The sequence below is a fragment of the Mustela lutreola genome, chromosome 16, assembly GCF_030435805.1.
Source record: "Mustela lutreola isolate mMusLut2 chromosome 16, mMusLut2.pri, whole genome shotgun sequence".
NCBI lineage: Eukaryota > Metazoa > Chordata > Mammalia > Carnivora > Mustelidae > Mustela > Mustela lutreola.
This window is the reverse complement of record NC_081305.1, coordinates 29,897,318-29,914,301: the sequence shown is the minus strand read 5'-3', so window position 1 is coordinate 29,914,301 and position 16,984 is coordinate 29,897,318. Positions and strand designations below refer to the sequence as shown.

The following is a 16,984-nucleotide window of genomic DNA, read 5'->3' as shown; positions in this document are numbered from 1 at the left end:
ATTTTGTAGTGAGGAACATCAAATATTAGATCTTTAGGGAGGTAAGTAAAACCATGTGTATTTGATACGTGATTTAAAATCACTTAGTTTATTTTAAAATTATGGTACTACATGTAATACTTTTCAAAACACTGGTTCCTCTTTCATACACATTTAATTATTTGGTAGATTTACTTGATTATTTTGTGTATCTCTTCGAAAACATTTTATATTCTTTTGTTTTAAACACCAGGGATTTTGTGGCAAATATTTGATTTACCCTTCTAGTTTTATGTCCCCGATTAATTATTTAGCCAGTATTTATCTGATGCGCTTTTAAGGTTTGGGGCAGAAACTGTGACATTATTAACAGTTTAAAATATGTGTTGCCTAAAGTGTGAAATAGCTAAATAAAACATGTTTTTACTCTTCATAATGATAGTTTCTAAAGGGAGATAATTAGGCAATAAACTTATTACTAATAAAATCGGTTTTGTCCAAGCTATGAAATAGTTAAATAAAATAAATCTTTTTATTCCTAACAATTTCTAAAGAAAAGTAATCGAGGTATTACTAATCTTTGTTATTTGAAACTTTAGGAAGTAAAACAAATTCTAAGCCTGTGGCAAAGGGCAAGTTATAATGTTCCTTTAATTGAAAGGAAAAATGAGAAAAGATGACGGTTGAACACAATTTCAGAAATTTAATGTACAAAATTACCACACTAAAAGTAATTATTTTAAAAATCTCGCCTTGAAAATCGGTCATATAAGTATGTTCCTTATGGTTCATTGCAGAAAAGAAGATCAAATCGTCAAATTAAAAGAAAAAAATATGCAGAAGATGCAGAAGGGAAGCAATCTGAAGAAGAGGTTAAAGGTTCTATGAAAATAAAAAAGAATTCAGCTCCTTTACCTGGCGAACAGCCTTTACAGTTATTTGTGGTAAGACATATTTGGATTATGACTACAAATATTTGAAATCAACATAGTTTAAGATACTTTCCGTATCTTTCCTCCTAAAACCTACTCTAACTCCTGGATTCGCGTTTTAGTTAATAGAACCAGTAATTATTCAGATCAGAAACCTAGGAATTCATCCTCTCATTTTTCTTCCTTTGCCTCATCATCCGGTTTATCACCACCTTTTTCACCCCCTAAATATGTATTTCTGAAACTCCTCCAAATTCTATCTTTTCTGTAGAATATTTCTAAGTTACAGGACTGATCATTGTACTGCCTATTAAAGTTTCTCTTAGAGCTTCCCAAGTCTTAGAAAAAATAATGATGCCTTCTTAGCACATCACATAAAGCCCTTTGTATGGATTTTTTTGGCCTTCTGTCCAACTTCTTTACAAGCACTGAATCCTCTGACCTTATGAACATAGGTGCACTCTCTGTCTTTGCATATTGCAATTTCCTCTCTTAATCTTCCTTATCTGGATTGTGAACTAACTACTCATCTGCCAGCTGAGTGATTTGCCCCCTTGGGCGAGTACTTAGTCCTCTATGCCTGAGCTTCCTAATCTGTACAGCAGAGAGATGACAGTGGCACAGTGTAGTTGCAAGGATTAAATTAGTTAATGTGTGCCAAGTGCTGATAATAACGCTGAGCCAATTAAGCAGCACAGTGTGTTTACCGTGATGATGATGACGCACATGATGACGAGGACAGTAACAGCAGTGATTTCATTTTCCATTTTTTATTCCTAACATTTGACACAGTGCCTGACACATGTGCTAACTAAACTGAGTTTCAGTGTGTTCATAAACATACAAAGTGGCAGCTAAGGGAATTTTTGGAATGTGACATTGTATCTTCTTTCCTCCTTCCCATAGGAGAATCCAAGTGAAGAAGATGCTGCAATTGTAGACAAAATACTATCTTCTAGAATTGTAAAAAAGGAAGTAAGTAATCGCACATTACATTTTACCCTTTATATTCCATGGCCTTATTCCTAAAATCATAAGTATTGATTTTATTTTCTTAGGTATCACCTGGAGTAATGATTGATACAGAAGAATTTTTTGTAAAATACAAGAATTAGTAAGTATCTGAGTTAGAAAATGCAGATTTATATATAAATACACTTAAACATATTAAGTTAAATTATTTCTTTTATTTTACCTGAATTTTAAAATGTTTTATTAGTTCAAAATCTTTTGTGGTAAAATTTAAGTGAATTTTTTTCAGGTAGTATTAATTATTAACATCAAAATGCAGGAATCTTTATAAAATGTTCTTTTACAAATGATAGACATTATTATATTTATATTGTTGAATTTTTCAGATTTTATTCACATTATTCCTACACTTAGGTGAAAAACTGTTTTTAAAAGAATTAACACTGATTTCAAAACAAGTTAACTTTCTGATCATTACAAAACTGCTACAGTGAGGAAATAAATGATAAATCACATCTTGTTACCTTTGTGATTTGGTTTATCATTCTGTTTCTCTGTGGCAAATTGTACATCTTTATACTACATCCTTGAGATACAGTGATCACTGTGGCTTTATAAATTGAATGGAGTCTGTTAACATTAAATGAAATGATGAGCTACCTGTTCATAAAGTTGAATATTCTGTATTAAGTGCTGTGATTAAAAATAAATTTTAAAAAACCAAAATGTGTTATTCTATGTCATTCTAATATATTGCTTTTATACAAATTTTAGCTCCTATCTTCACTGTGAGTGGGCCACCGAGCAGCAGCTTTTGAAAGATAAAAGGATCCAGCAGAAAATCAAACGATTCAAATTGAGACAAGCACAAAGAGCACATTTTTTTGCTGATGTAAGAAAAAGAAATAAATGAAACTATTATGTGTTGAACTTTGAACACATGCAGTATTTATCAAAAATTTAAGTATTATTCATTTTAATTCTTAGGCTTCCAAGTTTGATATTTGAATACAAATGCTATCTACTTCACTCCCCAAATTTAGCTTGGAAACTAGCTGAAACAGGCACAGTGATAATTCAGAGTGGTAGATAACTCTTGTATTTTTAAATTAGCATGTATTTCAGTACTTAGAGTTAAATATGAGTGGGTTAATATCTCAAGAATTGTATCAGCAAAGTTACCCAAGTAATGGAAATGGTAATATAGCAAATGAATGGAAACTTGAGATTTTTCAGAACGTGAGATACATTACATATTTTCTGTGCCAGGTTTGTGCATGTATGAACAAATCATCATAGGCATAATTCATTTTAAAGGCCTCACCAATTACTTTGATGTCCTTTCCTGCTCTAAATTTTTCTCTTTTTTCTTTTAATAGGCTTGTTTTAGAGCAATTTTAGATTCATCTAAATTTTTTGATGTTTTAATTTGAAGAGCTTTTTGAGTTTTTATTTTGAAAAATCTAAGTTGCGAAAATAGTACAATGAATTCCCATTTGTGTGTGGGGGGGTGCGTATTTCACTATCCTTGACACACAGTGTTAAATTAGTTTCAGGTGTACAACCTAGTGATTCTCCTAGTCTGTGTCTTATACTATGCTCAGCACAAGTCTAACTGCCATCTGTCACCATACAGCACTATTACAATACCACTGACTATATTCCCTATGCTGTATGTTTTATTTTCCTACGTATATTTTGATAAGATTCCCTTAATGTTAATATTTTACCATGTCGGCTTTGTTCTCCCTCTGCCTCTGTCCTCCTCTCTCTCTCTCTCCCCGTCCCATGCACATACATTTCTTTTCTAAACCATTTGAATGTAAATTGCAAATAATTCAGTATTTAATTTTTTAAAAAATTCTGTCACATAATAATGGTATAATTAACACTGAGATAGTATTAGCTCATCTGTAGACCAACCTTATTCATATTTCACTAATTGTTCCACTTTTTATAGCAAAAAAAAGTGTTTTTGTGTTTATGGTGGTCCAGAATCCAATCCAGCATCATATGTTGAATTTAGTTGTCATGTCTCTGTTTGTCAGTCTTCTTTGTGTTTCATTACTTGGACATTTTTTAATAAAGAGTATAAGTGGTTTATTTTGTAGAATGTCCCTCAATTTGGGCTTGTCTAATGTTGCCTCAGGATTCAAGTCATGCATTTTTTTAAAAGACCATCACTCTATTGTACACCCAAAACTAATATAACACTGAATGATAACTACACTGGAATTAAAATATTTTAAAAATAAAAGACCACCACAGAAATGATGCTGTACCCTTCTCACTGAAGGAGGAGGAGAGTGCTATCTGTTTGCCCCATTACCTGTGGTGGTAACTTTACTCACTCGATTATGGTGGTTTCTGGCAGATTTTTTCACCATGAAGTTATGGTTACTTCCTTTGTAGTTATAAAATCTCCTTGAAAAAATTTGATGACCTACTCAGTTTATGGGTGTTCGGAGGCCAAAAATTTAAAGACTTAAGTTTTTACTTGACTCTGGTACAATGTAAATTGGAGCTATGCAGATTGTCTTAAAGTACCTGGTTACCATTCTGATGTTGGGCAGTTATCAAGAGATCCTGAGATGATACTGTCGTTCAGGAAGGATTTGAGACAGTGAACAGAATTAAAGACAGAACTGTGAAGCTCTACAGTATTTAGAGGTTAAGCAGAGGAGGAGAGACAGCAGAGATAGCCAAGAAGGCTGGCTATTGAAAGTGAGGCGTTCAGGAAGGAATAATAAGCAGCCAGGGAGACAAGAGAAGGAACAGCAGTCTGTTCAGAAGAGAGAAGGAGGAGTATAAAAACATGGAGGTGTGTCATAACATGGAATTTGAAAAGCATGTGTTTTTGTACTTTGAAAGCATGAAATCTGGGGCGTACCAGTGCCAATGATAGGAGATGAGGCTGGAGGACAAGGTAGGATCCTCAAAACCAATGTGGGCCTGATCCCCAAACAAGGGAGGGTCAGTGAAGGATTTGAAGCAGCGGAATAGATAAGATTTATATTTGAGAAACATCACCCTAGGGTCATTATGAGAATGGACTAAAGGGAGGCAGGAAGGTAGTTGAAAATTAGGCGGTTGTTGAGATCCAAGTAAGAAGTGATGAAGCAGTGAGAAAGAGGAAGGAGGAACCACTTTGAGTTGTAGTTGAAGACAGAATCTGTAAGAATTGATGACTTACTGGATGTGGAAGATTAAAAAAGAGAGAGAGAGAAGGACTCTGAGCTGACTTCTGCATTTCTGACTTGTGTAACTGGGAAAGTGTGGAAGGGGTGCCGTGTTACCGTTAACCTAGTAGGAAACTATAGGAAAGAAGCAAAGGTTGAAGAGTAAATGAGTGCAGTTTGAGGTAGCTCAGATAGAGTTGACATCCACTGGAGTAACTGGGTCCTGAGCCCAAGAGTCATCAGTTGATAGTGTTTGATAGAGGGACTCCTGGATGGCTCAGTCGGTTGAATATCTGCCTTCGGCCAGGTCGTGATCCTGGAACTCCAGGATTGACTCCCACATTGGGCTCCCTGCTCAGCAGGGAGTCTGCTTTCCCCCTTCCTTCTGCCCCTCACCCTGTTCATGCTTTCTCTCCCTCTCAAATAAATAAATTAATTTAAAAAAAAATAATGATGCAGCTGAGAGATGAGGTGGAGTGATTGGTCTTCAATGCATAGACCTGAAGAAAGTGGCACAAGAAAGGTGCAGAGGCTCTTCTAGGACAATTTTAAAGAATGTATCTTCGAGAGGAAGTCACTTGTCTGAGGTATCTTATTTCATAGTGTTATTCAGTTGGTTTTATTACACATAACGTGATGATTCATCATATAGACAAAGTATCCTAGATATCTTTTGAAAATTAAAAGGGAAGTGAGTCACTTATTGAAAACCTAATCGAAATCAAACTTCTGCTTGTTCTAGAAAATAGCTAGTAAATTTGTTTATTTCACTTTTATCTTTCTACTTCTTTGTCAATTATCACTTAAGTTAACTTTTTAATTTTAGATGGAAGAGGAACCATTTAACCCAGACTACGTTGAAGTAGACAGAGTATTAGAAGTCTCTTTTTGTGAAGATAAAGATACTGGTGAGGTAAATATTTAGGGGAAAAATTTTTTAATTAGGAAGAACCTCAAACTTTCCAAATATTAAAACTTACTCCTTTTTAAAAATCAATGACCTTAAAAACACTGAAAAATGTTTCATTGGTTTTTATTGATGTAGGTTAAGTATATTTAAACTGTTTTTAAGTACTCTTTTTCAAAATAGTAAAACGAAAAAATAAATTTTTTTTACAGCCTGTTATTTACTACTTAGTAAAGTGGTGCTCATTACCATACGAAGATAGTACATGGGAACTAAAAGAAGACGTAGATCTTGCAAAAATAGAAGAGTTTGAACAGTTACAAGCTTCAAGGCCTGACACAAGACATTTGGTAAGAATCATGTCTTAGACAACTTCATAAAATCTTAGCACTTCTCGTATTCAGCAGGTTTAATGTAATCTTTGCATTTTTAATTGTGATTTTGCTGTACAATGAATACCTTACTTTAAAAATTGCCGCATAGTATCTTATGTATGTTAATTTGACTATTCCTCCATTAGCTTGTGTTCCAGTTTTTTGCTCTCATAAACAATCCTGCATTGAACATTGAACCCATGTGTACAAGCCTCTGTAAGACAAATCAGAAGTGTAATCACTTAGTCAGAGCATATGTGCATTTATGATTTTGATGAGTATTTCCTTCAAATTTCCCTCGGCAAGTTCCAAATGCTTCTGTCTCATCTCTGAATTTAAGAGTTTCCCACTACTGTTTCTCTCAGGTCATGTATAAAAATATCAAAAATACCAGTTTCAGCTCAAGTTGGAGTTAATTAATTCTCTTATCTCTATAATAAGGAAAAATCCTTATTATACCCACCTTTTCCTACTTTTCTAAAAACCAGTTAATTCTCCATAACTAAATAGTTACAGTTCATCTCCTTCCATAGTACTCTTATTTTATTTTAATTTTTTTGACAAAGAGAGATCACAAGTAGGCAGAGAGGCATGCAGAGAGGGAGGGGGAAGCAGGCTCCCCTGTGAGCAGAGAGCTTGATGCGGGGCACCATCCCAGGACCCTGAGATCATGACCTGAGCCAAAGGCAGAGGCTTAACCCACTGACCCATCCAGGCGCCCCCATAGTAGCTTTATTTTAAAAGAACCTTTTTATATGGAATATTATTGAAAGCCTACATAAATTCAGTATGTTGATTTTTATTTTTTTAATTATTGACTACATGCATATCTTTTCCCTGGTCAAAAAATAAAAAGTATGCGACACCTGAGTAGCTTGGTCAGTTAAGCATCTGCCTTTGGCTCAGGCCATGATCCCAGGGTCCTTGGATCAAGTCCCACATCAGGCTCTTTGCTCAGTGGGGAGCCTACTTCTCCCTCTGCCCACCTCTCCCCCTGTTTATGCCCTCTCTTCCCCACCTCTCTCTCTCTCTCTCTGACAAATAATAAATAAATAAATCCTTAAAAATATTTTTAAAAAAATAAAAAGTAGATTATTAACTTTTCTAGTACAGAAACTATAGAATTTTAAAAGGCTATGGCAAGTTGTGCTATTGTTGATAATTAATGTTTTATTTTCAATTCCTAAAATTATTTACTTTCAATCCTAAAACATAGGATTATTGTCATATGAATTCAGTTTTGGGGAGCCAACCAAAGAAATTTACCATGAGGAGACCTATTATGATTTTATTGAATATTTTGTCCCATCCTTTTTCAAAAGTAATTTGGTCATAGAAATTTCTTATTTCACTAAAGAGGGAATTTATACATGAAAAGGCAGGAGCACTTGACTTTTCCATTAGCATCAGAGTAAGGAAAAACTGCCATGAAAAATGTGGAGGTGCAACAGAAGAGAAGGAATGAATTAGAATTGTTCATGAAGTAAGTCATATTTTGGTTTTGAGGGGGCTTTTTAAAAAAAGATTTTATTTATTTGACAGAGAGTGCACAAGCAGGGAAACCAGCAAAGGGAGAAGGAGAAGCAGGCTCTCCACTGAGCGTGGAGCCCAATGCAGGACTTGATCCAAGATCCTAGAATCATGACCTGAGCCAAAGCCAGACATTTAACCAACTGAGCCACCCAGGCTCCCCCATAATAACTTTTTCTGATAGCCAGTATAAGTATTCATCAACAGGTGAATGGATAAACAAAGTTATTATGAACATTAGTGTACAAGTCTTGGTCTAGTCATGTGCTTTCATTTTTCGGTAAATAGCTATGAGTTAAATGGCTGGATTATATGTTAGGTATATGTTTTATTTTTTAAGAAACTACCGAGCTTTTTCCAATTGGTCATACCATATTACGTTCCCAACAGCCTTGTGTAAGAGTGCTAATTACTTCACATCCTTGTCAGCACTTGGAACAGAGTTGTTGTTGTTGTTGTTTTTTTAAAGATTTTATTTATTTGACAGAGAGAGAGAAATCACAAGTAGGCAGAGAGGCAGGCAGAGAGAGAGAGGGGAGAAAGCAGGTTCCCTGCGGAGCAGAGAGCCCAACGTGGGGCTCGATCCCAGAACCCTGGGATCATGACCTGAGCCGAAGGCAGAGGCTTTAACCCACTGAGCCACCCAGGCGCCCCTGGAACAGTGTTTTTAATCTTAGCAATTCTAGTATATATATAATGGTATGACATTGTGATATTGGTATGACATTGTGATTTTCATTTACATTACCTACTGATTAATGATGTTGAGAATCTTTTCATGTGCTTATTTGCCATTAGTATATCTTCTTTAATAAGGTGCCAGTTCATATATTTTACCTATTTTTTATTGGCTTGTTTGCTTTCTTATTATTGAGCTCTAAGAATTATTTGTATGTTCTAGATGCAAGTCCTTTATCAGATATATGATTTGCAAATGTTTTCTCCAAGTCTGCGACATGTAGTTTCACTATATTAACAGTGTGAAAGAACAAAAGTTTCTAATTTTGATGAAGTCCGGTTTATCTGTCTTTTCCTTATGGATCATACTTTTGGTGCTATAGCTAAGAAATCTTTGCCAGAAGTTTTTTTAGTTTTAGGTAACGTTTAGGTCTATAATGAATTTTGAGTTAATTTTTGTATATAGTACATATATGAATCAAAGTTCATTTTTTGCTTATGGGTATCCAATTGTTCTAGTACCATATTGTGGATAAAACCACCTTCCATTCCTGGGGAAAATCTACTTGGTCATGATACCAAGGATATTGGTGTATAGTGGGTTTTTTGTTTTGTTTTGTTTTGTTTTGTTGTTTTGTGTTGGTAATATCTTTTATTTTAGTGCCTGGGCTTCGTGGAATGAGTTGGAACATGCTATCTTCTTCAATTTTCTGGAAGAATTTGTGGAGAACTAATGTGGTCTTTAGACATTTGTAATATTTCACCATAACACTGTATAATTTTATGCTTCTATAATTATTTTAAAAGCAATGTTTTTACTGTGTATGAGGTTTGTGCAAGATTAGAAAATCTGGAATACACCATTCTTTGTTTTCCCACAAAGGATCGTCCTCCTGCTAATATTTGGAAAAAAATTGATCAATCCAGGGACTATAAAAATGGCAATCAACTCAGGGAATATCAACTGGAAGGACTCAACTGGCTCTTGTTCAATTGGTACAATAGGTATGTAGTGTACCAACAGAAAAAAAGTTAATGTGTTGTTTTTTTAGTATGTGTCAAAATATGTTAAGTAAAATAGTTACTGGTGTTGCTATATTATTACTGTCATGGAGTCTTTATTATTGAAAGTGAGGTTATCTCAGGAAGATGTGTAAATTATAATTTAGGATTTTGACTTAAATTGCTTCACTTAAATGTATGCCAGTCAGAATAGAAGAAAGTTGATAAGATGATTAATAGTAAAATTTGAAATGCCTTTCTCACCATCATAAAACATTTGTTATGTTATGGGTTATTTTTCAACTTATCAGCTTATACTGCTGTCTGCCAGTAATTGAATCTAGTTAGTAAAGTGTGAGCAATTATATCAGTAAGAATTAAGTAGGTCTATTATTTAAGTCTTTAGAGAAGCAGATTATCAGCAGTTGATGAGGAATAGAAATCAAAATATAAGAACCTAGTAATGAATTTATGCTTTCTATTAATTGTTTATTTTCCAAGTTCAAAATGCTGGGTGGAACATTAGCTCACTTTTTTACAATGAGAAGATAATTGCAAAAGAAGTGAAAAATGGACCCATGATTTGGAAAGTATAATGGCATATACAAGAGAGCAAGCAAAGGCATTGTGATGAGTAATAACAGGACAGTTTGATGACACTTTTTATTCAGAATCATTCTTCCTTGTTTTTACTTCTCACATGATTCTTCTGAGTCGTTGCACTCAGTAATTGTGAGTCCTGAGACTCACTCATGTGGAGTTGGGGGACCTGTTAACTCCACACTGAGCTCTTTCCTCTAGAGCTCGTATTTTCTAAATGTTTATATTTTCTAAATGTTAACCATCATTTTCTAAATGTTTATATTTTCTAAATGTTAACCATCATTTTTCCTAAGAGATCCTTCCAGGCAAAATATGTTTTGCTTGAATCCCCTCGTTGCTGCCCTTCCTCATTGCCCACATTGCTTGTTTTAAACTTCCAGCACTTTCCTCAGGCCATCTGTCACAACCCTACTCTCTTCACCCCAACGCGACTGGTCCATAGAGAAGCCCAGGGCCCGTAGGTGAGCTTGTTCAAGTTCTTGCCTGCCCTCACAGCCAGGCCAACAAACGTATCTCCATTCGTAGCTTTTCTTAGCTGTTCTCATGTGCCAGAAGTTAAAAGGTGCCTCCACAGCCAAGACTCATCCACACCTCTGTTCTGACGTGCCGCACAGCCAGGTTTCTCAGAGCCTCACTCCATCAGCTGTCCTCCTGCACTCTTACACCTTCAAGCCTTCCCAAGACTAGTGCTGTCCCTTCACTCTGCAAACAAATCTGGGTCAAACCTTTCATAAAAATGCAAGAAAGAAAAGGATAAGCCTTCTCTTGTTGGTTCTGTTTTTCCTTCTAGCGCCCTTGAGCCATCAGTAGTTTCGTGGAAGAAAGCCAACAGGAGCTTCCTCATCGCCAGCTCGCTTTAAACCTTTTGCTTCGATGTGATAATTTGTCTTTGAAACGTGTAACTTCCCAATCCAAGGGGTAGTTTTCACCCCTAGTTTGCTTTGTCCCTGCTGCTTTGGGTTGTGGTAGCTCCTGCAAACCTTCCCCTGTTCTCACCCCCAGCAGCTTCCACCGCGGGACTTTCTCCAGACCCTGTGACTTGGAGATCTGCTGGTTTCCCTTCCTCTGCTTGCCCTTTCAGTGTTGCATTTTCCTCCTAACAGTGCTCTTTTGCTCTTTCCTTGTAGTACAGTTTTGTTCATCCTAAGCCATACTCTACACAGCCTGTGCCTTCATTTATCAATAACATCCTAATGGTCTGTATCTTTATCTCTAACTTGAGATATCTCTAACTTGAACTCCAAGCCCATATTTCTGTTTGCCTCTTGCTACTTTACAGTCTATCTCACTGTTCTTTTATCAACACAAAATTCAAAATTAACCTTTTCGTTTCCCCTTTCCTCTGTACCAAACTTGTTCTTCCAACATATTTTGTATTTCAAATACAAAAGGGGCCCCTGACTGACTTGGTCAGTAGAGCATGCAGCTCTTGATCTTAGGGTCATGAGTTCAAGTGCCACATTGGCATGGAGCCTACCAAAAAAAAAATAATAATAATAATAATAAGTAAATAACATGATTCATTTAGTCAACAAGACTGAAATCTGGCTGTCATCCAATAACCCATATATCTGGTTGGTCACTAAGTCCAAATCATTCTCAGTCATAGTTAACTTTGGAATCCATTCTCTCCTCCTGGTCCCCTCTCTCTTAGTCCAAGTGCCCACCATTGTTCCCTGTGTTACTGCAGTTAACTTTCCCACTCAGTGTTCAGCTTCTACTCACTTCACCTTCTAATATCCACAGTAGAGCCAGAGTGAACCTCAGAGTACAAACGCGATTGCGTTGGGTTTCTTTAAAAATTTAAGTGACTCCCATTGCATAACAGAATGATGTCCAGCGTTCTTTATTGTGACCTCTTCGTATCAAAACCCTTTTACCCTTGTCTCAAAACCACGTTTGTGGTCTCCCAGTTGATCGTGTTCTTTACACCTCTGCTCCTTTGCTGTGCTCTCTGGCAAAATCCTACCTATGACTGACCTCTTCCCTGAAAGAGATCGCCTTTCCTACCATCTCTTTTTGCCAGAGTTGGACACTTAACTCCTCTGAGCTTCTTTAATAAACTTAACCCTGAGGGTCCTCAACTGGGCCTATATTATAATCATTTGTGGAACTTTAAAAAAAAAAATTATAGCTGCTTTGTCCTACTCCATAATGTGTAGGGGAGAGCCCTGGTTATCTGTGTTTCCTTCAGGCTTTTAGGCTCTTCTAATGCACAGCCAGAGTTGAAAACCAGTGCTTTGTTTGTGCTTCCATGATAGGACACTGTATGATTTTTATTCACTATGTGCATGTCTGCTTCTCTAATAGATACAAGCCCCTGGAAGGCAGAGAACATGTTCTGTTTCTTTTGTATCCCATCTTCTCATACTGTCCCTGAGATAGAGAAGGTATTTAATCAATGCTTCCTGAATAAATAATATATTTAGTTTGTCTTACTCCTGCCATTCTTTAACAAAATCATACCTCTAACAGGTGTTATCTTTGTTTTGGAGCTACAGAAATCTATAGTTTTCCCTTTGCGGGATTATAATGAGATTACAGTTTCATATATTTACAAAAGGATTTGCCTCGTCTACACTTCAGCAATTTTTATGTTTTTATAAATGCAAGTATTTAACTTGATCTTTGATTATTTTTATATATTTATCATTAAAAATGTTATAGTGTACAGAAAAACCCACTGTATACATGGATAATATATTTGTTTATTTCAGACGAAACTGCATTTTAGCAGATGAAATGGGTCTTGGCAAAACCATTCAATCAATTACATTCCTCTACGAAATCCTTCTGACTGGTATAAGAGGACCTTTCCTGATTATTGCTCCGCTTTCTACTATTGCAAACTGGGAGAGAGAATTTCGTACGTGGACTGATATTAATGTTGTGGTTTATCATGGGAGCCTGATTAGCAGACAGATGATACAGCAATATGAGATGTACTTCAGGGACTCACAGGTGTGTTACTGGTGATTTTGTTTGTTGTTTGAAAGGCCAAGTTTGAAATTCAAAGCCAATTATTACGCATTCATTATTTTCAAATTTGGAATGAATTTTATTTGCCTATGTATATCTTAGTTCAGTCTCTTTATTAATCATCTTTATTCTATCTTAGTTCAGTCTCTTTATTAATCATCTTTATTCTACAATAAACTTGAGTAGCTCAAGAGAACAGGGACAAGGAATTAGGATCATGTTCTGGTTCACTATCTAGTATGCTGATTTATACAAATGTACTAATTTGATTGTATCCCTAATTTTTCAACTAGAAATTTTTCAACTAGAATAATTGTTTTACTAACTGCTTTAAAAAAAAAAACACACATTAAATTTATTTTTTAGAATACTACCTGTCTCTTTAATCAGACTCCAATTTTCTCCCTCCATTTTTAAAATTCAAATCTTCAGTGAACACCATGGGTTTAAATGCCTCTTGAGATGAAACCGTAGGTTCTCTTTCATGTTCAAAGGATTTTGATTTTAGACACATCTTAAAGTTTGGTTTGTTTGTTTTGTATGCAGATACAAGCATACCTCTCTGTTGTTTTCCCCCTTTGGATTGATTACTCCAGTGCTCTGGTGATAGGGTGGTTTTCTTCTCCTCTGTATCCGGAAGGCACATTTTCCATTTTACTTTGGCCTCTTCAGTAGGAAGCTTAGTAGAAGATTTCTTATTTTTCAGCTAAATACACACATCATAAAATTAAGGGATATCATTATAATAAAAAATTTTCTAGCAGAAAGTTAAAATCTAGAAAGCATTAAGTGCCAGTTGCAGTTTTGAGCAGTTAAATAGGACTCTTAAATTAAGAATTTTATTAAGAAATAATGAACAAGATTAATAAAAACACAGTTCACACAAAGTTATACTCTTTAATTGGAATAGGTTTATTGCCTAACATTTGGCTTCAGTGGCACCTTAATACTTTATTTTTCTTTCACTAATTCTTTTGTTTTATAAGGATCATTATAACATCTGATGTGATAGCATCATGTGATATGATGCAGGTTGAAGTAAGTTAATGTGCCTAGCCTTGTACTACTTTTCTTCCCAGTTGTAATTGATTTTCTACCTATTCAGAATGGAAAATGGATGAATTAATTGATTTAGTCCCTCTTACTTTATGGTTGAAACAACTACATTCCTATGAAATTAAGCATCTATATAACCCTTTAGTTATTCCTCAGTTTTATTTTAACTATCACCTTTGTACCTTTCAAGCCTCTGACATCTCAGATTATAGTTTGATATCCTTCCATAGTGTTTTATTCTTCTCAGTCATACATCTGTAGAATTTAAGAGCTGTGTGGTGATCATAAAAATGATTATGATCGACTTAGTTCAATCTCATTTTTTACAGAAGGTATGATTAAAATATTGGGATTTTGAGTGTTTAAAAGGGTTATAGTTTTAATATATGTCTCATATGATTTTGGTATAAACACAATAGTCAAAAAGCTAAAAGATTCTTAATGGGTTAAAAACTGAATAGTATATATTAAATATTATATTTTGTGGTAAATGTTATATACTCTAGAAGAATACTATCTGACAGGTTTAAAATTTAAAAAGGTAAAAAATGTCTCCTCTAAATAGATCTGTGCTTTGGATACATATTTAACTTGGAGTTAACTCTTTCATGTAATTTTAATATAAATTAATTAATTGAATATTTAACTTCTGCTTTTTCAAGTTATTAAATAGCCTGATATCATAGCAGTAGTAAAATTACGCTAAGATTTTTCTGAATTGTCCTGAAAAAAGTAAAGATAATAACACTAATAATCACATTTATTGAGTATTTACCATGTGCCAGGCAGTATGCCAGATATTTTAGATATGTATTTCCTTTAATCTTTGTAATGTATACCTTGTAAATAGGTAATAACATCAGCCCCATTTACAAATGAGGAAACTGAGGTAAAAAGTTATGTGGTTTCCTCCAAAATCCTGGCGAAACTGGGATTACTTAGAATCAAAAACCTTTGTTCTTAAACATTGTGATATCACTTTAACTGAATGCATCCTGTCCCCAGTTGTTAGAACTGTATAAATGGCCTAGACATACACTTTATGCCTTTTTTAATAGTATTCTGCTGGATCTATTATTCAATGTAATGGCCATTGTATATAATCAATATGAATTAATCTAATTAAGTTAGTAGGAATTAAACTCTAAATCAGAATACATGATCTTTCTTAACCCTTCATTTCTCGTAGTCCATGATAATTTACAGTTTTCAGTCCCATTTAAATATTCTCTTGGCTTGGATTCTAGGACTTCATACTGTCCTATATCACCACTTATTCCTTCTGAAGCTCCCTTCTTATCTTCCCTATCTAAACTTGGGGGTGACCCCAGGGCTCAATCTTCAGACTCTCTTATATCCATACTCATTCCATCAGAGGTTTCATTCAGTCACATAATTTGAGTACCAGCTATACTGCTAGAAACTTCCCAAGTCTTACCACCAACTCTGACTTCTTTCCTGAATTCCAAAGTCCTCTCCAAATGCCTATTCAGCTGTTCCACTTGGATGTCCACTAACTGACTCAAACACAACATGTCCAGAATCCTGAATTTTCTCATTGTAAGTAAGTAGCAACACCACCTTAATTGTTCAAGATGAAAAAATTTTACAGTTAAGCTTGAATCCTCTTTTTATCTCACTCTACACCTATCGGTTAGCAAATCCTATTGTCTCTGCCTTTAAAATGCATTCAGAACTGAATACTTCTCATGGCTTCCAATGATGATCTCTTGCTTGGATTACTATGACAGTCCCTTAACTGGCCTCTATGATCTGTCCTTGGCCTCTTCACGACAATTTTTACTACAGCAATGCAAGGGACTATAATCATAGCACTTCTTGTCTCACAACGCCCCAGTAGCTTCTTGCACAGAGAAGGAGCCAATCCTTGGCACACTTTCAAGTCCCAGTACAGCTTCATCCCTCCACACTCCATGGGTTTCAACCTCTCTAGCATTCTTATCATGCGAAGATTGCCACAGATACTTCCACTTTAGGGCCTTCACACTTGATACTTCTTCCAAGAATATTCTCTGCCTTAGATCTCTAGGTATCACCTGGATCTTCCGGATCTCTCTCATCTTCAGGACTTTGTTCCAAAGTCACCTCTCAGTCATGGCTTCCCAGCCAATCCATAAAATTTCAGTGATCACCTTTGACCCCATACTTATTCTTCATCCCTGTTTTATTTTAATCCGCAGCTCTATCACTTTCTGACTTTTTTTTTAGTTTGCTTTTTTTTCTTATCGACTATGTCCTACATTTGAATCATTGGACTATAAGTTCTCCTTGGATAATTATTTTTGTCTGTTTTGTTTACTATTATCTCCAGCATCTATAACAGGTTCTGGCACATAGACACTCAATAAATATTTGATAAATAAACTACTCAGGTGGCTAATTTTGATAGTAACTATTGATTTGCTATTGTATGTGTAAACTCACGGATATAAGTAATAAACACTAAAACTGAAATTTCATTGTCCAAATTTTGTAATGGTCATTTCTTTCTTGATCTGAAATTGTTACTATAACACCTAATATTTATAACACTTTATCAGAGAATACTTATTTGAATATAATTATAAATTAAATAATTGTGTTGGCACAATTTTTTACATTCTTGAAAACACTACAATTTCATACAGTTTTAACATTAAAATCCTTCATTTAAAGGGCATGTGTGCATATATAAAAATTCAAGTGGAAAATGTTTTATAGCAGATGTCATTAGATGTATTTTTATGCTATTTGACAGGAATTAAAAATTGTGATGAAGACATTCTAGCAAAT

General features: G+C 35.0%; 1 protein-coding gene across 12 annotated transcripts in view; it reads left to right on the top strand.

Annotated features, from left to right (window-relative positions):
* CHD9 (chromodomain helicase DNA binding protein 9) overlaps window positions 1–16,984 on the top strand; it is a 225,627-nt gene that overhangs the window by 140,017 nt on the left and 68,626 nt on the right. For all 12 annotated transcript variants that reach the window (XM_059152717.1, XM_059152723.1, XM_059152721.1 and 9 more), the window contains 8 exons: window positions 777–923; window positions 1,818–1,886; window positions 1,970–2,025; window positions 2,658–2,775; window positions 5,889–5,975; window positions 6,182–6,319; window positions 9,435–9,556; window positions 12,874–13,117. In XM_059152717.1, the coding sequence (XP_059008700.1) occupies window positions 777–923; window positions 1,818–1,886; window positions 1,970–2,025; window positions 2,658–2,775; window positions 5,889–5,975; window positions 6,182–6,319; window positions 9,435–9,556; window positions 12,874–13,117 (981 nt within the window). The remainder of the gene's footprint in view (window positions 1–776; window positions 924–1,817; window positions 1,887–1,969; window positions 2,026–2,657; window positions 2,776–5,888; window positions 5,976–6,181; window positions 6,320–9,434; window positions 9,557–12,873; window positions 13,118–16,984) is intronic.